Below are 23,504 nucleotides of genomic sequence, written 5' to 3'. Positions count from 1 at the left end.
ATACCGAAAAGCTACTAGCCTACATGTCACTGCTGCTAACATATGAACACGATTTCCACTGAACCAGAAATACTTTTGCCTGCACATTGGCGCTAACGTTGTGCATGCTAAAAGAAAAAAAAAAAGAATAAATAAATATATAAACATTGAAATAAAGTCGTAGATCTGATTTTTATATTTTTCAATTTTTTTAAAAATATATGTTTAACATAATTTCATGTAGGCAGTTCATGTTCTTTACTCCTCTGTCTGGGCCCCCTAGGGCAGTGAGGCCCTGGGCATGTGCCTGGAGTGCCTGTGCGTAGATCCGGCCATGAGTCTACAAGACCACACTGCACAGCTTGCAGGATAACATATGAGCTGCATGTGTGGCTGACAGATCCAGCTCAGCATGTGAGATTTCCTCTGTAGCAACAAGGCTTCAGGTCAGAGAATGTTTTTCTTGAGATTTACCAATATTCTCCTAGAAGACAATAATATGAACAATGGCTAAAATCTCCTTGTGTTGATAAATGACCGAAGAGTTCCTTTTAGACATTCAACGTTTAAAAACGCAGATTTGCTGGGACATAATGAACAGGCTACCCTCTGTGATCTTAATTATTTGTGAAATTGTGTGGACGCTCAAAAGGCATCAATTAACTTTTGCACACCAGGAATATAGAAAGGAAAGCAGTCACCAATCAGCCAATGAATCCATCACTACAGGTGACTCAACGCTTGTTTAATTAGTCACCCTGACAACCGTTTAGCATGCCTTATAAATTCCTTTGCGTGTGTCTGTGTATGTCCCTGTCTCCCTTATACTTAGGGCCCTTGAGTGATGACACACACACACACACACACACACACACACAGAAGAGAGAGTTCAATCCAAGTATGTCAAACGTGTTGCCTCCTCTCAGCACTCATTGGTAGGAATGTTTGTCTTTGTCCCCAGTTTGTTGGTTCACAGTGTTCCTCACTAGTAGGTTTGTAAATAGCTGTGGCCGTGGAGACAGCCGCGCAACGCTCATTCCTCGCTTGGCCATTTCCCCGGACCCCTGCTATCCTGCTCAGTCTAACCAGCGGCACGCAGTGTGCACTTCTCCTAGAGCGAGTGCACAGCACATCCCATCACTCCCCTTTCTCTCCCTCTCTCTCTCTCTCTCTCTCTCTCTCATTCACACTAGGATGGATCTACCCTCCTAGCACAGAAGAAGTCTTCTTGGCAAGTTTGTTTCACATTTAGGAGAAAACAAAACGTTTCTTCTCCTCAAGACAAGATTTCCTTCATCTCCGCGCATCAGCTTGCAACCTCACGATGACGGCAACCGGGCTACAATCACGCGTTATGCTCCTGCTTTGCTTCATCTCCACCGCAGCGTGCAATATGTTTGCATTCACCGAGGAGCCCTCTGAGAGAGTCGGGAGGGGAGACGGGTATTGTAGTCGAATATTACGGGCTCAGAGCAATCGGAAGGAGGGCAACACGGAGTTTCGTCTCCGCGTTGAGGGAGACCCGGAGAGCTATCAGCCAGGGAGCACATACAGAGGTTTGTCTGCCAGATTTACGAGCGCGATGTGCGCACTGTCAAACAAACACAGCGGGATATGCAACTTACAATAAGTTTCTAGAGTCTACTTTTGATGCGTCTCTAGTGTATCCCTGAAAGTAAAGCATATTTGATGAGTCAAGTTATTGTTGTTAGAGGCAACCCTGCATCACTGTAAAGAAATATGAATTTAAATAGGCCTATTAAAAACCATGATTGACGTTAATTTACTCTAAAACCAAATTTGAGCACCAATTAGTAAATAGTACTTGTTAAAAATGTCTCTATAATCAAAACATTTATTTATTTTATAAGTTTTTATAAGCTCTTTTATGCTTTTGGGTATTCTCATAGTTAAAATAGATTTCATAAAGCCAGCAATGCCTTGCTCCTGTCTAAAGTGAAAGTTAGTGGGTGCAGTGTATATGTGCCATCTGCTGTGAATCTCGAAGGCTCATGCTGTCCTGGTCCCGACACTAATGTTGCTCTGCAGTTGGTTCATTCTTTCCTGATTTAATCATAAACAGTTTCATATAATCCAAATCACATAATTTAATTAGCTCGAAGTGTGGTGTCGGAAATTACATTTTTTTGTAATAAAAGCTATAACCTGTAGTAGGAATGAGTCATTTTGAAGTCTAAAAGACTTATCTCAACTTACTGATAAAGCTGTCAGGTACAGAAAATTAAATTTTATTCGAAGTAAATGAACATTTTTTTCTGTCCTGCTAGATTGCAAAATGCACAAAAACATTATCTTGAACATTTTCTGAAAATACTGCCAGGTCTAGACTGAGCCATTATATAATTGTTATCTGAGCCATACCCACAAGAACAGGTGGAACGATTGATTGTGCAAAAAATAGTAATTACAATTATATCGGAATATCTCAGGCTTTATCCATCAGAACTCAACAAATCTATTGTTGCTATTTCTAAATATAACATTACTCAGGCAGGTGGTTAATTATGTCCACTTCAATGTTGGACTGAGTGTTGTAGTTCTGCTTAATTCTTTGACAATTGATGGTTGCTGTCACTCTTGTTTGCTTCCATCCAGTGACTCTGATTGCATCCAGCCCCTCCTACTTTAGAGGGTTCACTCTTATTGCTCTGAGGGAGGGCGCAGAAGGAGACAGGGATGAAGACTACATTGGAAATTTCCAGGTAAGGTAGCATGATAGCTGGTATAGTCAGAATAATATGACATGGATTTTCCTCTGTTATCACCATGCTGTTCCATAGTAACTAATTAACCACCCCCTGTCCATTCACAGTATGTCAGATGTGTAGTGGGCCTCAGTTGTAAGAAAAAACGGAAAACCAGTTAACCACACCTGACTTAACCATGATATCAACACCATCCTTTCTCTGGACTTCAGCACAAGCACAGCGTATGACATGTGTGAAGAAAGGGAAAAAAATAGACTGATCTTACTGTAGATGGTGAGGGGGGTGGAGGGGTTGACAGATCTTTGCACAGCTTTACTGTCTTCACATGTCAGAGTGTGATTATTCTTACCTCACCACCTCTAATAAGCTCGATATAGCATATGAAATGAGCATACTCTTAGCTCAGCTCCGTGTAGCTATGTTTTTTTCCAAGCTGTGGAAGTACACGTGTGGGGAATTTGAGGAGCTGTGTGTACACAAGCAGGTATACATGTATGTAGGAAGTGTGTAATTGCTGTAGTTGAGAGGTTAATTAGCATTTTATACAGGCAGGTCCAGCTGGAGTAATGTAGGGAGGAGGCAGAAAACAGAGTGGGGCCAATAGTGAGAAAGAAAGAGAGAGAAGGCAAGGAAACTGGTGCTGTTACGCACATGTGATAATGGCCAAATGTGTGAATGCAGTGTGAGCAGGAGAGTGGTAGAGAGAAGGAGAACGTGCGTTGATGGTGTATGGGTGTGTGTGTGTGAGTTCAGAGAGTAAGGAGTATAATCAAGTTACAATGATAAATATGATGCATATTTCTAAAATGCTACACAAAATAATATATGTATAATGCCATGCATACAGCATAATGTCATGTCCGTAGATGCCATAACAACACATTCACGGTGTAGAACTACAGTCATACCCTTTATATTCATCCTTCTTCACTGGTTCTTGTTCTGCTCTTATGCCTTTTAGCTTACTATGACCTCTCAATGTTTATTTCATCCAAAGCTGCAGTTTCTAGAAATTCATAGAGCTTACAGTGTGCAAGATGACATCCTATTTTCAAAGGATTTTGAAAGAAATGGGCAACGGAGGAATAGGTTCTAGCTATATCAAGTACCAAAGTGTTGGAGAATAGTTTACAACAGTAAAGCCAATACATCATGATACAGTGTTCTGATTAGAAAATAAAGGCATACTCACAGGCATTCAGTTTTATTCTATGTCCTTGCCAGGAAATTGAAATCATCCTGTTTGTTTTCTTAGATGTCCTTGTAAAGAAGCAGTTGTTAAACGGATTTAACAGCATGTGTGGAGTTGTCTTTTTCAGACTCTTGTGAACCTGTCGGTTTCAGTCTCTTCCCACATTGTTTTATTGAATCTGTAGTACAATACATGGGGAGGTTTGCACAGCAGCCCTCAGGCTGCACTGATCACAGTTACTGCCATGCTGTGGCAATAACTGTGAACCTGAGCCTTGAATATGGGAGGACATCAAAAACTGGAACATTTTATTTTTGTCCTGTGTGTACCTCACATCTCATTGGCCAGCGTTAACGTTTTTTTTCCCTGTTTTATTTGTCCTTGCAATTGATTTCATGCTGTGGTTATTTAGTGCCAGCCTTGAGCATGCTTCTCAGCCATATGGCAGAATGCAGTGTGGTGTGACAGGGCGCTAAACGTCAAGTGTAAAAAAGGGGAAACACTACATCATTTAGTCATGTTCAGTCGCTTTGCTCCACACATGGATGAGACTGAATGTTGTACTTTGGGGTGCATAATGATAGATAGATATCTGACCATAGCCTTTAGATGTTGGCATCAAAAGCAAAAAGAATGGCTATGTCATTACTGGGACCTGCCTTTGATGAGACTCAAGCTAGGTTTTAAGATGTCGAAGGTCTCTTTCACAGCTGCAGATGATCACCTGTCTTGTTACAGGCACCATGTGACAGAGCAGTAAAAATAAACTTCTGTCCAAGGAGATATCACTCTATCATCACCTGCTCAGTTAGTCTTTCATGTTTTATGTCTTTTATGTCAAAAAACCAGACACACACACACACACACACACACACACACACATACACACACCATTCCTCCATTCTGAAAGAGCTCTGGGTGGGCCGGCCTTCAGGCATTGAGAGGAAAGAAAGGGAAAAGCTGCAACAGAAGACATCAGGCTTTATTTAACATAAAGCTCATTTGAAATCCGCTGGTGTGCCCCATCTCAGCCGTCTCAGGACAGCTCCCGACTTGATGAAAAGCACTTTTATTGAGCTCTCTGGGGAGGTCAGCTGCCACTGTGTGTGTATGTTTGTGTGTGTGTGTGTGTGTGTGTTTGTTGGCAAGAGTGTAATCCAGTGGGCAACGCTGGTGATATCTTATGAGACAATACTTCTCAGCAGGGTGAGATGATAGTACAAGAAAAGGCAAATGGCTATGTGAGGGGTGAAATCTGTGCCACTTTGAGTGCAACATGTGACATAATTATAGACATAAACATAATGGATATCATGGGTGCATCATTTTCACGTCCCAAAGGATTTGATATTAAGACAACAAAGAGATCTGACAGTTCAAGTTTCCATGTTATTTTAGATTGATTTGAAAGGTTATTGTTTGGGCCTGACAAGAACAGTAGCTAAAGCTAAAGCAATTACACTGATGCACACATTTTTTTCATGAACCCATAAGCATACATCCTTTTCCCAGTAATTTGTCACATGTGTCTATTGGGTAAAGATTTGCAAACTTGAACAAGATGAAATGGGTCATAGGTCATTTTTCAGCAAATTAGTTGCTTCTTTTTGCAGATGGTGTTTAATGCATTCCCATGAGGCCACACTGGTTTTAACATGTGTTGCTGTCCAGTCAGGCCAGCCCAGGATGCCTGTAAGAAACCATGGGAACATGGAGGGGGGGGTATAATCCATCAGGCTACACACACACACACACAGAAACACAAACACACACACACACATACACACCCTCCCAGGCTCCCCTTCTCTCCCACTCACTGACTCTTACACACAGACACATAGAGGCATGCACATCCACACACAATCCACTTTCAGAGGGAACTCATTCATAACATGGCATGACAAAGAAAATTCTCTGCTGACAGCTTTATGGAGTGAGAAAGTTCCCCCGTCTTTACTGCCCTGATGTCACTTCCTATAAAACAGATCCTTGGTTTTTTTGGGCAATGAATATTAGCCTGCTGGCTGCGCTCCCACATACAATCTGCTCTACTAATTTTCTGTCCAGTTAAAATCAATGAGATGCTTAGTATCTCAGGTGTGCACCCAAGTAGAGAGGGCAGCATGTATTTGGACACTTCAGTTTGACCCAAAGAGTCAAGGGACTTGTTTTTTAATGTTTCGCACAATGATAGCGTGATGACTTGGCACCTGGGTGCTGACTTTCTGATCGTTGTTAGTATTGATCTGTTCAATTCAATTCAATTTACTTTTATTTCACCATGATAATCCACTCAGTGTCAATATTGCTTTCCAGGGAGTCCAACTGAGTGGGACAATATGTCTGCAAATGTTACGGCTCATCTGATGTTTTTGTAAGTTTAGAAAAAAGTGGAAATACATTTTTATCTAAGTGCAAAAAAGTACTAGACTGGTTTGGAAGCTTGTGTTCATGTCTCCAACACAATCAGAAAATTTTCAAATTATTTTGCCACAACCATCAACTCTCTTATCTCTGTCACTCTGATACAGTGGTTTATATTTCTTAAACTGATGCAGTGTCTATTTGCAATCCCATATATCTGTGATTTGTGAGCAGTTCCACCAAGGAGTGATTTTACCCCCAAACTTCTCACATTGTTCTCTGCTATCCTGTAAAATTCAATCAATTCCAATTTACCTTGTGATGAGTTGGAGGGGTCCCAAACCCCAGGATGGGTACAGACATGCACATGCACGCACGCGCACACAAACACACACACACACACACACACACAGGTTCAACATAATAGGTGCTAAAGCCAGATGTGTTTGTATTACCCATATTAGGTAAGCTTTAAAGAGCAGATGACCACAAATGTTTTAAGACTAACATGATATTTTTCTATACTACCACTAATTTATAATAATTGCCCAACTATTAGGTTATTTATTCTTGTTTTTTTCTTTTTTTTGTATTAAATCACTTGATGTGTCCTGAAAATGTGTAATTAATGTCAGTTTCAGTGGCTAATTATGTTTATAGGCACTTGGACTGACAATGAGAGGAAATTAATTTGAAGTGATCCAACAGCTAATGAGTAAAGTCACATGCGGATATTTGAAGTGCTTCTGAGGCAAGTCTTGTCTGAAGATATTTATACTCATTACTAATCTCTTTGTATGTCTGTGTGTGTGTGTGTGTGTGTGTGCGTGTGTGTGTGTGTGTGTGTGTGTGTGTGTGTATACTTGCCCTACAGATAATTGATGAGGAGGAAACACAGTTTATGACTAACTGCCCTTCTGCAGTGACCGAGAGCACTCCTCGCAGACGCACCAGCATCCAGGTGTTTTGGACTGCGCCCCCTAGTGGCTCCGGCTGTGTCCTCCTCAAGTATGTATACAGAAGTGGTTTTACTCATAGAAAATATTTTCAGTTATATTTTATGTTTGATCAATTATTCCTTGTATGTGGTGAATTAAAATGAAATGTGACAAGAGGAGGAGAGGAGGGCTGTCTACCCTCCATAAGAGCCCCCAACTGAATTGTCAGTCCCAGTCAAAATCTCAAATGGCTTGTTTTCCTTCTTGAGAAGTTAAAAATGTTTTATCCCTATAAAAATATATGGTATGCTTTGGAAAACATCCATTCCAGTTGGGCAGTCTCCAGCTCTAACTTTGGTGACTTTTATCCCTCAGTAAAGTTGATTTGACTTTGTTGTGAATACGCTGTACTCCAAATCGCTATGGTGGTGAAATATAGAGCAAGCTATCCTTTTATTGTACTATAGGTCATTAAGTTTTATGCAATTCTTCTCTAGGAAAACAATAATTGCTGTGTGAAAGATGGCATGAGGCATGGTGCGCAGTCAGTTGTGGTACAAGATTGAATGATGTGTGTAACTGTGTGTACTTACTGTGCTTTATTTACTGTTGTAGTGTAGTTGTGTGTAGTGTAGTTGTATTGATGTGTTCAGCTTGATAACTACCTTCTGATACTCTACCATTTTTTGTTGTGACCAGCTCCTATCTGAATTTCCCGCCACAATGATGGCCAGGTCCGACTCTCACGAATCTCCACGTAATTCCATCAAATAGTAGTGACAGTGGTTTACAGTCACGGGATTCTAGCTGCATTTCATGCCAGTCAAGAGAGCTTTTAAAGGTTGTTTAGTTAGTGGGTAGGAATGTTGTTGAATTTTCATGCAGAGCCTCTTCCTGTCCACTGTGGCCTCTCTGCTCTGCCTGTGTGTCTTCCAGCCCTCGGTCAAACAGACACACAGACCTGCAGCTCTTTATACATTCATGACACAGAGACAGAGAGCAGAGCGGAGCAGAGGAGTAGAGACAAAGACAGCTGTAACCTGGTTGCTACACTCCGAGTCCCAACCTCACACCCTGTGTGCTGCTATTGGCTGGGGGCTACACACCCACTGCCTAAAGGTTGACATCCAGAAGTGTCCTTAACAACAGCCACATATTAAGAAAATAAGAAAATACAGGCAGAGGGCAGAGTCTCTGCAAATTAATACACTGCCACACACTTCTAGTGGGTCATATGTGATGTTTGAGAGGGATTACTTTTGTATTAGCCTATACATTGTTTTTTATGAAAATCTCGCATAGTATACCTTTAACTGAATATATCTTCAATTTCATGCTGATATTTCAGAACCTTCTGTAAATTGATAGTGATAACAGTAGTCAGATGGTTTCGAGCCTTTGGTTTTCTACTTTTTAAGTGAATTCTTACCCTATATTCCATATCAGATTTGTTGACATTCAACATTTTTCCAAGATTGGTTATCTAGCTCATATTTACAGCAATTCTGTCATCCAGAATTAAATATGAGTTTTAATCATGTAATGTATAGTGCTACCTCACTCTGGGATTGTGAGCTGTGTTACCAGCATATATCAAGTCTGCATGTGCAGTAATGCTCTTTTATTACATCCCTTCCCCCAAGCTGAGTTAAATGCAGAATGTCTTATCAAATTTTCATTCCCATTTGGCCTCTTAAACTATTCATTACCTTTATTACTTATACGGTTGATTGACACCGATCAATTCTGTTGTTGTGTGTCCTCTGGGCTTGCTTGGATACAGGAGAGTAGTCATGTTCAGCTGAAGACAGATCATGACAGAAATACATTTATTAATCCAGGACTGTGGGGAAATAATGAGAGTACAGGAGCTGGAAAGATACTGAGGTACTGTAAAACAGAAAGCCTTCTGATCAGTGCATCATTTAATTGTTTATTTACAGTCGGTTTCTCTGCTGCATGGTTTACATCTACTGTATGCTGTTCTTATGCACAAAGGGATGATAAAAAGGTTGCATTTCTTAGTAATGCATGTCATTATGTGACTGCTACAGAAGCTTTCCATTCCCCTCTTCTATCTTTCATGAAGAGTATTTTCATGACCTGCCCTCTCAATAACCTCAGAGCTTTACTCTTTCTTTCTTTCTTTCTTTCTTTCTTTCTTTCTTTCTTTCTTTTCTTTCTTTCTTTCTTTCTTTCTTTCTTTCTTTCTTTCTTTCTTTCTTTCTTTCTTTCTTTCTTCCTTCCTTCCTTCCTTCCTTCCTTCCTTCCCCTCTCACTTTCCTCTTTGTTTTCATCTCTCATCTTCACTATGGTCTTGTCAGTTTTCTCACAACATGTACAGCATCTTCTTTCCTCATAGAGACCAGTGGGTGATGGCAGAATTGTACACAGTTAAGTACATATTTTGGCTCAACAAAAAAAATGAGTGCAACAGTTTGCATCAAGCTTTTTGAGTTATGACAACTTCTATTGAAATTATGTTGAACCAACAAATTACATTGAGTTAGGGGAATTAGTTTTTCCTCTACAATAAAAAAATGTTTAATTACCACATACTGAATAATTGTCCACACATTCTTAAGTTAATTACTCATAAATATTAACTTTTCCTAACTAGTTTTTCCACAATATTTAAAAAGAATTTTTAATCATGTACTTAATTACTATAATTATGAACACGAGTTTATTAAGTGACAACAAGTAAAAAAAATTAAGTTGGTCCAATTAGATTTTCTTCAGTAGTTTTTAGCTTTATTTTGCACCACAGTGTATTTGACAAGATGATATTTAAATCTAAAAACAACAACAACAACAACACAAATGTAAATTGTCCAGATCCTGGAGTGGACCGGTCACTGATAATGGCAGTTTTCATCACTTGTCTATCAGGGCCTGCCTCGAATTTTCCATGTCTTTATTAAAAATAAATAAATAAATAAATAAATAAAAGATAGGTTATTGTGTCAGAGTTAATGATTTGGATTCAGACTGTTATTCTTAGTGGATTCAGTTGATCAGTGGAGCCATCCTTTTTTATATTTTAACCCTTACACACACATACACCACACACACATACATCATCAAATGAGCTAAATAGATAGGTTGCATCAATAAGTATGACAAAAAATAACTATCAAATGAATTATACTGAGTTTCACAAAACATGATAATGATAAGATAACAGATATGATCACATTTATTACACAAATAAAATTGCATATTCTATCACCATATTGGCCTGCTGTACTCAAATAGATTTCTAAGAGGGTTTTCAGTACAAATCCTGCATTTACCTCCCAGGAAGGTATTTGTTTCAGTTTTATTTACATTAAACTTGCAGAGACTTAAAACTTTCTGGAGGTAGAGAATCCATCACAGTCAAGATTTAGCTTAATGTCAGTATATGTATGTAATACTGAAGTTGCAAGCACGGACCATTTTGAAACTACGCTTGGTGGTAAATGAATAAGCAGAATTTGAAACATGCTTTTCCTCCCCACGACACGGATGAAAAGTCCTCTCTAGTTGAGCAGATTTCACAAATTAAATGTTATCATTTCTATCCACTGCTAAGGGCAGGATGTTCAGATTATGCTGCTAAATATGACTAGTGTTAGCAATGTGTAATAGTACAACAGATTCCATCAAGTTGTGTGTTAGCAGATGTAGCCTACCCTCTGTACATGGGTCCACTGTTATATGTCATATCACAATTGAGAACATGTCCAAAGACATTCTTTAGTAGAATTTGTCAGTAAATAAAATTATACTCACCTTAACAATTGATCTTTGCATCTGTGCCGTACTTGTTCAGCCTACAGGTCTTTGAACACATCATGCATGTTAAATGGGTGGGAAGGAGAGGGGACTTGAAATCCTGCACTCAAGGTGAATAGAAATTAAGCAATCAAGCCAATTTCATAAAGTTACCACACCTTGAATTCCATTTTAAATCAATGAATGCACACATTTGAGTTGAAATTACACACAATATAAAGTTGATGTAATCACCAACATTATTATGTCAGCACAACTCATTTAAATAACGTTCGTAACTTCAGATTTTTATCTAAATCATTAAATAAGATTTTTTTTTTATCTTACAACCATGCATTTAATTAAGTGGTGGTAATAGGTCCCCTGAATTACTTTTTAGAGTGTGGATTGAGGAAAAAGTTGAAAATGCGACAGAGTACTCAGCCTGGAAAGAGATTTTTGAAAGTGCAGAGATGTGGATGAAATACGTACCAGGGTGCAGTGGGGCAGGGTGAGACTGAGAAGCTTACAGTTCAAAAGAGATGGCTCTGAAAATCATGATTACAGGCTGGCAGTGGGTATTTGTCACTGCTCTTCCCCCTACTGTACCTGGCAGTCATAATGATGACAAGGATTTTGTGTGCCTCTGTGCTGCAGGACAAAAGTTTCAATGAAGTCTTTTTGATTGATGAGGTACAACTCCTCTAACTAACTAACAAGTGCAGGCTTTTTTAAAATATGAAAACTGTTCAGAGGGAGAGAACTTTATCTAAGGCTGTGTTATCACATAGCCCATACCAACAGGGAAACATGGGTACATAAACAGACACTAAACGAAAGGAGGAAACAACATAAATATGTGAAATGATTACTAATATTGTAGATTATCTTAGATAGGACAATTCCATTACCATCACAGGAAGGGTAAGTGTTTGTTTTTAATTTCACTTTGTATCTCAGAAGAGCTCTGTTACTGCCTGTCAGTCTGCCTGCCTGTAAAATAACATGGTTATTTATAATTTAAAAAAACAACAACATCTGTCCATGAAATTAGAAGTGCGTGTGTGCCTGTGTGGCATGTGTGTGTATGTGTGTTTCTGTTAGAAAGGTCCTGTGACTCACATGTTGTACTTGCTCCTCCCAAGTGGTTTGCTACAGTATAATTGATGGGCAGTTGCTGTCTTCTAGATGGAAAGACTGAGATTGGTGGTTTGGTTCTGTCTAAGGTTGGTCCATGATGACAGGGTCAGACCAGGATGCTCATTCAAAATCCTGAACTCAGAACACTGACGTTTGAAAGTCTTACCATGGAGTCCAGTTATTTTTGGTGCTCTTACACACTAGAGTCAAATCACGCCAAGACTTGCTTCACTGTGTCTCTATTGCTGGTATTACACTCAGTATTCTTTAGACACGTGGATGTTTTGCTGGGTTGTTGTGAAACTGCACCACTGCACTTCACATCCACTAAAAATCTGTCTTTGGTGGAATTTCTCACCTTACTGCAGTGAACTCTGGATGTGTTCAGTACAATTTGAAATGACTGTCAAGTGTGGATAGCACACTCCTGATACTCCTGCACAGTCCTCCTAGTATGAGATGTAGTGTTACATTGTAATAACAGAAGTTTTACACCTTATTTTTCATGATTGCCTCAAATACTGGAGCTCTGCTTTTTCCAATAAAAAAGAGAGCGGAGAGATAGACATTAGATAAGAGATTGTTAACCTCTGAGTTCAATAAATAAAGGTATTTTGCCAACTGGGAGCCAAATCCAAAATGGAACTGGCTATCAGAAGGCAACCCTAGTCCGAAGAGCAACAGACTTGAAACATTTCAACCAGAAGAAGAAGTCACTGAAAGGGTTGCTTTTCAGCTTGATGATTTCTCAATTATATGCTGTTTGTAAGGGAGATTTTTCTGCTGCTGCTTTGAAATTAGATGTTTAGTTTTATGTCTAACTGGATTGAAAATTTGGCTTTGATTCTGCTCATCAGGGGGCTCTTAATGATAAAGTTGTACATGACCTGCAATTGTCTGATGACAAAAAAGTGTCAGGAGCTACTGTCACAACTGAATCTGCTGACTACATCCTGCTTGTTCCACAGAGCCAAGAGTAAGTCACATCAGAATATAGTCCATATATTGCAGTCACCATTGAAGTTGCCACAATCTTTTATCGTTCCATTTGTAGGTGGGAAGCAATTTATTTGTCATCTCCCTCCGGCGTATGATATGGAGGTTAGTGCATTGTGTACTGATGGCTGTCTGAGTGAGACAGTATATCAGTGATCAGATGAATGTCACAACCACATGCAGCTGTCAGAGCCAGTTTATCTCCTTCAACACAATGATAGGACAGACTTCAAGACACTACAGTAGAGTCAAGCAGACCCATACATTTTCGCTTTTTGCACATTGGTTCTGTGTAAGTTTTGTTTGCAGCAGGAGCAGACAGAAAAAAAAAAGAATTAATTTAATCTCTGGTTGTAGCAGAAGCAGATAGAACAAAATGAGAATTTATTCTTTCTTTTATGAATTCCCTTGAATGAGAAAGTGTGTCCAAACTTTTGACTGGTACTGTACAGTGAGCATACAAATGGAAATGTGGCCGTAGAAAGACAAAATTTCTCTTTTTGTTTTTTTTTCTCTCTTTCTCACCTTTTTCCTCTCTCTTCTTTTGTTAAGCTCTCACACGCGCGCGCACACACACACACACTCACTCACACACATTCAAATCAGTGCACTTTTGGGGTGATTGGGATCGGCCATGGTGTGGATCCGGCAAATAGAGATAGAATTTAAATTGGATGTTAAATAAGCATTACTCTGCTTGATTGTCTGGCCGGCCCAGGAAAGTGGGCAAGCAGTGAGGCAGAGTGTGCTCCTCTCTCTCAGGGAGATATGTGAAATTGGGGTGAGATTGAATTAAAGCGTGAACAATTAGAGATGTGCTGGTGGTGTTGCTTACCTTAAATCATTTCATCCACATTATGAGAGGCCGTTTTGGCCATGAATCATACTTGCCCTCACACACACAACCATTATCTCACATATACACCAATATACCCTGTATAGTAGTGCATTTGAGACAGAACACTGACGAAGTGAGTGCTGAGTGAATTAGGGTGTGTTTGAGTAAGAGTAAAGATACACTGTGTCTTAGAGAGAAATTAGATTGCGTATGAAGGAGAAGAGTAGTAGTTTGTGTGAGTTAGTATAATGTGTAAGAGACGGTGAAGTGTAGGTAAAAGACTATAATTATGTTTGTGTGAGAGAAATTAAATTTTTGTGAGAAGAAATGATATTGCATGTGATGAAGAATAGTACTGTAGTGTGTGAGAGAGTGTTTAATTAAAAAAGCAGTTTGACTGGGCAGTTGTGGCCTACAGCCTATTGAAATCAAATCCTATATCTGCTCAGTGGAAATGCTGATAATACGTTGAAAGGCAAAATGGAGGAGCATTTAACTCAAGATAGTGATTAAAATTCAGTAAGTTTTGTTAGGATGATAGCAAGGTCACCATTTTTTCTAATGACCTTGCTCTTCCTCTTGATGTAAAAGGCTGTAAGCCAATTAGAAAATTGAATTTAACACACACCACTACTCCTTGTCACTTATACTGTCACTCTCTCATACATACCGTATACTATCATGAGAGTACAATGTGAGTGTATTCAGTATAGTCTGTGTTAGGGTATTAATTTATGACCTGTAGAAGAGTATGGTGATGAGTATAAGAGAGCATGATCAGGATACGTTGGTGTGTGTGACACCAAGTATGATTTATGGCCTAAACAGCCTTTCATATACTAAAACTGACTTGCTTCTCTACACTCATGTAAATGTCCATCATGTTCCTCCACTCACAGTGCAGTGTATGACCTGACTTGACCATCTCTGCTTGTAATTGAAGTTTTACAATAATTATCTCTTCTCTGTTGCATTTTGTAGAAGACTGGTCTTTTGCCCTCTGATCTTTTGTTATTTTTCTTTTTGTCTATCTCTCTCATACACACTGCTTACATAAAAGGGGCAACTGAGGCTTGGAGATACAAAGAGAAAAGAAAATGCTAATTTTAATAGGTGTATATCACTGTCCTTTGCTGTTACTGTGGAGATGTGAACTGTGTAAATAGTATGTAAGTAACATTTCCCTTTCAAGTTGGGAATTAAGTTAAGTGAGGAATACAGCATTTGCAAGTTTATAAAGGACTATAGATATCTAATTTGTCTCTCAGCCTTTAGTTTAACTTACATTATCCGAATGTGTTTTTCTTGCTGGGAACAATCAGTGCTGGGATCAGCTCAGCACAACAGAGCACAGCACAGCTCGGTTTGGTTTGATAGTCCAGAATAAATGGTATCCTAACAGTCCAGCTGGACTGCGCCCACCTGGATCAGACCTTAGCACAGCATCTCCATCCAGCGCCTCATTGTTTGGTTTTATTCCTATGGAAACCTTCCTGCAGTGTTTGAGAGGAAGTTAGGTGCCTGGAGGCTTGTTTTCTGTTGTAGTTTTCTCAAGTCTGCTGGTCTCTGAAAAGATTTGTTAGTGGCTGATTTACATGCCAAGACCCCTCTGAGACCTGTGTTCCCCACCATCCAGTGGAACAAGCTTCTTAGACAGCTCAATCTAGAGAGGCTCCTTTATGCCATTTCAGTCAGTTCCTATTGACACGGTGCCTAGTGTGTGCATTTCTATGTGTTACATTCTTAAGAGTTAAGTATATGTCTTTCTCTTTTTCACAGTTTTTTCTTCAGCTTTTCAGCCTCTCATTTCTATGTATGTGTGAATCTTCATGTTTATGTATGCTTTTTGTGGTCTTTGTATGAGACATTGAATGCCTCAGTCTGAAAGTCAGCCTGATTTAGCAATTTCCCTGTGGGCTCTGATACCTGCTTTTAGGGGTCTTTGAAAAAACAGGAAGGTGATTATGAATAATTCTGCATCTGTTCCATCTGCCACAATCAACTGTTCAGACTCAGATCTTAAAAGCTAAGATCACAGCTTCCCCAAATGTTTCTCAGAATTTCCAGTATTTTCCCCTCTTGTGACTTTCACTTTTACTCTTGCCCCTTGTGCCCATTTGTGTTTGGCGCTGGCCCCAACAAACTTCCCTCCTCACTGCCTCCACCTCTTGTCGTTCTCTGTGTAGAGCGAGCATTGTGCAGAAGAGGATCATCTATTTCCAGGATGAAGGCTCACTCACCAAGCGAATGTGTGAGAAAGGTAGGCTACTTTTACTGACATAGAATAAATAATTTACAATGAATTTCCGGTTCCTTCGGTCTCCCTGCTGGTTCTCTATTTCACTCCTCACCGTCTCTTTTTTTGTCTGTCTTCTTTTACTCCTTTTCTTAAGTTCTTGATTTTGATGCAGAGACATTCCTCTCTGCTGTTACACTCTGGCATGTGAATGATTGTAAATGAGTGTGACCCCCTGGCTGTGCATGACATTGGATGCCACACTGAGCAACAGATCAAAAGATCGTACTGCACATCCTTCCCTTTTTTCATGCCCTTCTTCTTTTCCTCCCATCGGCTCCCCACTTACTTAAAACACCCATCTCCTATATGATGGGCACCACATTCATCTGCTCCTTATACTAATGAGCAATCTCTCTATGCCTATCTCATGATCTTCTGTTTTTCTCTCTCTATCTCTTTTTCTTTTTCCCTCTTACCCCCCCCCCCCTCCCTCATTTCTGTACAGAATCCCTGTATGGAGACGCTACAGATAAACCTGTGCTCGACTGTTGTGCCTGTGGAACTGCCAAGTACAGAGTCACCTTCTATGGGAACTGGTCAGAGAAGATTCATCCCAAAGACTATCCCCGTAAGCTCGAACTGCTCTGCTCTTTGTCATGTCACCTTTGCTCTATCACACATTTAATCTTGATTGTAGCACGGCAGCCCCAAAACCTCTCAGGTACAGTATGTTCTCCATTAGTGGGTGGTTTATCCCTGGTTTGTACCTCTTAGTGGTGATGTGGGTGGTGAGCTATGGCACAGTACTATGCTTGGGTGAGATGTGTGTATAACCTTGTGCCACATTATCAGGATGTGAATGTACTCAAGGATTATGCTGGCTCTCTTGTTCAAATCAGGCGCTCGCCGGACAGATCAATATACTGATTAGAGTGGAGTAAGATAAACCCTGAGATCGAAAGAAGCCCTAATTTACTGTCTTATGGAGGGACTGGTTGGTATGTGGCTCACTCTTACACACATATATACACAAGCAGGCAGCTCACAGATAGATCAACTTAAAAGAAGATACAGCATGCTGTGGTTATTTTTTTGTCCTGAGTCTTAGGACTCTACAGTTGAATTTCTCCTTGTACAAAGTCATATCCTAGGTAACCAGTTATTGTAACACACAGACACATATATCATTGGACAATATTATTCTCTGACTACAATACGCACATGATAATCTGTCCTTGCAATACAAAAGCCCAACAAAATCTTGCTGTAAGTAAGGTTTGTCTGAGTTTGTCTTTTTGTAGCAGCAGGCATCATTTGCCTGGTACCTGAGATACTCTATTGTGTTACATGTCATTTCTCTATTTTTAACATATGTCCTTCAAGTGACCACTGTGCTGACACACATTCTGTGACCAGAAATTCACTATAAAACAGGCCAACAGGACTTTTCTTTTTTTCTTCTTCTTTTTTTACTGCCAACATGATAACCTTGACAGTTCTATTTTCTTTCTCCCTTTTTCTCCCTATTGTAAGTCATGCAGCAACGCATGGCTATTCAACCCAAGCGACGGCAGCTCACTTGGACACTGGTTGTCAACAAAGATTTCTATGGGATTAGAGAGTGAGAGAGAGAGAAAAAGAAAGAAAGAAAGAAAGTTTAACATTTCTTTATTGACCAAATAAAGCAGTACCATGTCATAGTCAATTTCCCCTTACACAAGGGAAGCAATATATTGAAGTCCAGACTGAAAACATATACACCAGAACAACAGCTGCCTTCCATCTCCTGTTTATTTAGCCTGGCCAATACCGCTTTCCCCATGACAAAATAATAAGTGGTTTTATATGGTTTCATAAAGCCTCGCATTCTTAACCACAAAGAGATTTGTCTTTGCTTTGCACTGGAAAAAATCCACTATTACCAAACTCTATCAAAGCTCTTGAACACCACAGCTACATCCTTGTCGGTCTAATCATGAACATCATGTCCAAATATAAAACAAAAGATTCTCTTTCCATTTACAGACATCTCTGGCAACACACAGAACAAAATGGCAGCTGATTGAAAATAGTGCTGTCCAGTGTAATCCTCAATTTGGGGACAACGTTGTTGAAGTCAGACAGCTGATGCTGCCCTTTGTCTACATCAACTGCACAAAACTCTTCCCTGCTGCATCCACTACTTTGCTCTGCAAAGCAGAAATTGCCATTTGTAAAAGCCAGCTCCTAGTCTGGTGATATGTGCTTTGTTGACTGTCTCTGTTAAATCTAGAAGTAATGTTCTGAGGTCCAACAATGCACCATGGATTGGGGAGTCCTATTAACCTGTAGAGAGCGGCCAAAAGGTGCAGGTATATAGTTATGTGGCTCTATATTCTTAATAGAGAGTTGTGGTAGGTCATTAATTGACACTTTGCAGCTATCAACACATGTCCTGTGACTGCACTATTTCCCTTATATGTATTTAATGAAAACATCTAAACAAATTGAAGATGGAAACTAGCCACACCATTGCCCACTTATCCCTGCCAAAACTACATTTTAAAGGAAGAAACTGGCTCCTAGTGATACTCACTTCAGAAATAAACTAGTACTGCCTCAACCTCAGGCGAAAGTCCTGGTGATGGATGTAAAACTGCTAACCAGAGCCATAATGTTGAGGCTGTTAAGTTACTGGAAATGACTCCCTGTCTGCCAAGGTCAAAAATGTATGAAAGCTTCAGGCAAAAAATTCCTTTAAATTTCATAAAGAGCCTGCATCAACAAAAACATAAATTAAAAGTAATGTAGTTTCAAAAAATCTTGACAGGTAAGACAAAAATGGATTTATGGGGCCGGTAAATTGGGAAAATGGCGTCCTTTGCTTATGTAATCCTTACAATCTTGTAGAGAGAGAGCAGGACTGAAAAGCCTTTAAAGATCAAATAGAGGAAAAAGAAAAATCTAAAACATTTATTTCTTATCCTGGTCCACCTACACACAGGACACCAATCATCTCCACTTTCTCAGTCTCCAAGTATCCACATTTCCAATCAATTTCAAGGAAACATTAACTTTGTTAAATTTTTCCCTGTCTCCTGCTCCACATAAATTTTCAGGTACTTGGAAAAACTAAGACCCCTGGATTTGTAGAGATTCCTCCTAGCTAAAAACCACAGCTTTTGGCCATTCTAGCTGTTGTTGAGAAGTAACCCCACATAATCTAGTCAGCCAAATTGGTGCACATTATGGATAGATGGATGATTAGTCATGGTGCCCAGCTGTGACTTTGAGAGGCCTTTACAGGCAGAATTACTGGTATCATCCTTTTATTGTTACTAGGGCAAAGAAACAGGCACCTGCTATCAATCTCTTAGCTAGTGTAGGTAATGTGATTAGATAACACTAACTAATGAAGAAGAAAAACATGCATTTGGGTCATGACAATTAAAACCTAAAGACATTTTCCCATAAAGTGCAAGGCACATATGTAAGAGGCATCTGGATCTCAAACATGTTTAATAATAAGCCTCAGCAAGCAATTAGAAAAGTACACATTTCACTGCTAAAAACACATTCAGATCAGGTCCTATATTGACATTGATTATATTGACAATGCTAGTCGAGGAAGATTATTGGAAGCTTTAAAAGTAATCAATAAAGTCATAGACTTTTAAAACAAACAGGCAACGAATGAAATTATTCTAAAAGCAGAGAAATTACTTTCCATCTCTAAGGTCAAATTAAAATCTTTGCTGCAGCATTCTGAAAACATTCGAGTTGTTGTATCTGTCTTTGTTAGGACAGAAAGACAGACGCTACAGACGTCATAGTAATATGAAATGGTGTTATTTGGAATCCCTGCGGTACCATAGAAATATTGTATTGATCTAACTCTTGTTCCTTAGATGGAAAAAATAAACGTACGTTGCTTACTGTAAAGTTGAAAGCCCTGAAAGTGGGCTCATTGAGTTGAATTAGCCAACCAAGGACAGATTGAATATGACTGAAAAATGCTTAAAGCTAAATACAATTACCTTTTTTTATACTTGCTGCGGTTACAACAAGTTCTCCAAATTAAACCATCACATAGGTCATTTGTACCTGCACTCCAGAACGACCATTGGAGCATAATATGCCGCTTTCCAACATATGCCACTTTCCAAAGCCGTTAGAAATCACTGTTAAAAAATAATTATGTTATTATGTTATTTTATTATGTGACAACACTGTGGTTAAAATCTGGTTAGGTTTAGGCACAAAAATCAGTTGGTTAGGGTTAGGGAAAGATCATGTTTGCGTTAAAATGTTGTGAACAGTGGTCTCTTGCAGCTAAGTCCACTTTTTGCCATCTAACCAGTATGGCTGTAGTCAACCAAAGAAAATCTTGGCCGACTAAAATCGTACATAATCTTCAACTAATCGATTAGTCGCTATCGATTTCCGAATGGATATCAAATATTAAAAAAATTTTTTTTTGGCCTGGCGGGGGTTCTCGTTGTTATCATTATGGAGAAACACAAATTCAGTAAATGTTCAGTACAGTTAGACCCAGCACTCTCCATTAGGTTGGGCGAGTTCAAAGTTTTGAAAACAACAGGGGTGTTTTTAATGGATTACTCCTGGAAAGCTATTGATGTAGCACTTTTATCCTTATGAAAATAACACAGAGATTATTCGACCAATGAGAAGAAGAAGAGCATATCAACCAACTAATCGACCAGTTGACCAGCAGACTACAGCCCTACCAACCAGTTATCTAGCCATCCACCCAACTCGCCTCGTGCTAATAAGGAAGTCACCTTATATAGACGTCATCTGCACTGTGTCATTTCTCCGGGTCATAATGACTACGGTTTCTAGATGGTGTCTGTCACTCAAACGTAACTATAGGTAGTTTTTGGCAACTGAATTTACAACCTACAGGGTTGTTATTCTTGGGAGGACAGGCTCTGTAGTTAATAAAGGTTACAGTTGTGAAGAATCTAATTTAATTAGTTAACGTGGCTGACTGGAAGGTACAAATGTGTGCAAGCATTTTAAGAATAGGAGAAGATTTTTTCTCTCATGACAATATACTTATGTAATCAGGACATAGCATATATAAGGCAAAATGATTAAGCATTGTACCTTGAGGCACTGCATAAAAGCAAGAGCTGTGAGCCATCCAACAGTAAAAAATTCATATGAATCATAATTGTAACTCAAACCCTAAATTTATCAGAAAAGGTTTTAACGAATGTATTTATAGTCAGTAGATGACAAAGCAGGAACACCAAGAAGAGCAGGGTTAGCTATGACAAGTACCATGGTTATTGATTATGTTCAGTGATGGAGAACAGAGAAATCTTTAAAAATTACTTTACATTCTTGTAATTGTCAATACATTTTGTACATTTTTACTTCTGTTGAGCTCACAGTTTAAGCAAGGGATACTGTCATGTATTCATGTGGATATACTGACAGGTTTTTCATCTGATTTTCATCAGAGCAATAGCATCTTAAGTTGAGGAACATTACTAAAGGAAGATTATTAAATTAGTCTTAGAGTATGTTTTTAATGGGAAAATAGAGACAAAATATTTGAGCTCATAAAAAGTCAGTGAAAGGTTTGGGCATTTTGATCATTACCAAGCTGAACAGTGCAGTTGTTCAGCTGTTAAATAACCATGTTAAAATGTATTTTCAGATAATGCATTTATGATGATTTCTATACATCTATGTATGCTTATGAGTATTCCTCCAGATTTCAGTGAAAAAGCTGAAACTGAACTACATTAGTGATGCCTGCAAGATCCAAATTGTGTTAAAAGTTCCACAATTTTCTATTACCGGAATACTGCCAAACACAGGGATTAAATTACGAGAGCGATTAATCTTTGTTCAGACTAACTCTAGTAACCAGAAGAAAGCAGAGAGGGTGACTTACAGAACTGCACAGTAATTACAGTATGGACTCTATTTAGGCCACAAAGATGAGAGCCAGACCTATGACCTATTTGAATGAACCGCACCTTGAATAAACAGGTGGTATATTAGTGTTCAGACAAATGGTGAAGTTGTCCTTGTAAAGGATTCTACATGGCATGATAATAACCTTTCATCTTGGGTAGATGACAAGAAGCTGTCAAATGAAACTGTAGTTTATTCCATCCAAAACTGGTGATGATAGACCCACATGGACTCAAGCATATATTATATGTTTATCAGGTCTGTCATCATCATTGTGCTTTTCAGACTGATGTAGTTTAATACCATGACATAATATATATATATAATAACAAACTCTGAGACAAACACTCACCATGAAATAATACAGTTTACGCACAGTTGAGGTAAACATGTTGGATCATGAGGGGTCTAAAGTGAGATAATAAGGATGTCCCATCCCATCGATGCTAGATGAGCAGTTGTACTCCATGCCCCATTATGCCTTACTCAACAGTGGAGACTATTGCGGGGCGAGACTTCACTCCACTGATTCAAAATTAATTTCGTAAGGCTCAAGTCTGCCTTAGCCTGTGCTGTCATCTGTGGTGGATCATCACAGATCATCACTACCACTGCTGCACTCTCCATATCCTTACAGATATGGGGGCAGATATAGAGCTCCACTGTCTCTTTTTCCATATGTCACTTAGGCATATACATGTTTGTCCTGAGCAATAGAGACAGAGAGTGAGAGGATTATGAGGGAGCATAAAATTTAAGTAATACACTATAGGTGTGTCACAGCAACAAGGAATCAAATTTAGACTGACACAAGTCACTGTTTATCATAAAAACTACGTTTTGTCCATCAATCAGTAGACTGATCCAATCAACTGATGGATCACTACGGGGGCAAAGTATTATGTGCCAATTGTTGAGTGTCCAACTAATGACATGTTTTATTGTCTGACTTCATAGGTCGTGCCAATCACTGGTCAGCCATCATTGGTTCATCGCACTCTAGGAACTATGTGCTGTGGGAATATGGAGGCTTTGCGAGTGATGGAGTCAAACAGGTTGCTGAGCTGGGCTCCCCGGTCAAAATGGAGGAGGAGATCAGACAGAAGGTAAGATTCTCCAGCACAAGGACATGACTGACGCATGTTGTGTATAAAATAGAAAAGAAAAGAAAATATTTTATTGATAGAAATATTCAACTTGCTTTCTCTGAATATTTTTGCCTTGACTTAAACTGATAGGAGACGAGTTGCATAACACTGCAGCGGCCACAAAGGATTTTCCAGGATGTGCACACCTGAGATCAGTATGGGATGAATTGCTTTGACATTGTTGTCCAGATTGATTAGTGCTTTCAAGCATCTACGCTATTCTTAGCCCGCCTCTACATCTACTGGGTACA

The 23,504-nt window shown here is 39.2% G+C and overlaps 1 protein-coding gene across 1 annotated transcript in view; it reads left to right on the top strand.

Annotated features, from left to right (window-relative positions):
• The first annotated feature begins 482 nt into the window (after positions 1-482).
• spon1a (spondin 1a) overlaps positions 483-23,504 on the top strand; it is a 75,185-nt gene continuing 52,163 nt past the window's right edge. Inside the window, exons 1-6 of the mRNA XM_067591146.1 lie at positions 483-1,535; positions 2,596-2,702; positions 7,139-7,272; positions 16,122-16,195; positions 16,680-16,802; positions 23,063-23,211. Of these exons, the coding sequence (XP_067447247.1) occupies positions 1,304-1,535; positions 2,596-2,702; positions 7,139-7,272; positions 16,122-16,195; positions 16,680-16,802; positions 23,063-23,211 (819 nt within the window). The 5' untranslated portion in view covers positions 483-1,303. The remainder of the gene's footprint in view (positions 1,536-2,595; positions 2,703-7,138; positions 7,273-16,121; positions 16,196-16,679; positions 16,803-23,062; positions 23,212-23,504) is intronic.

The sequence above is a fragment of the Thunnus thynnus genome, chromosome 1 (genome assembly GCF_963924715.1).
Source record: "Thunnus thynnus chromosome 1, fThuThy2.1, whole genome shotgun sequence".
NCBI lineage: Eukaryota > Metazoa > Chordata > Actinopteri > Scombriformes > Scombridae > Thunnus > Thunnus thynnus.
This window is presented reverse-complemented; position numbering and strand designations above follow the sequence as displayed.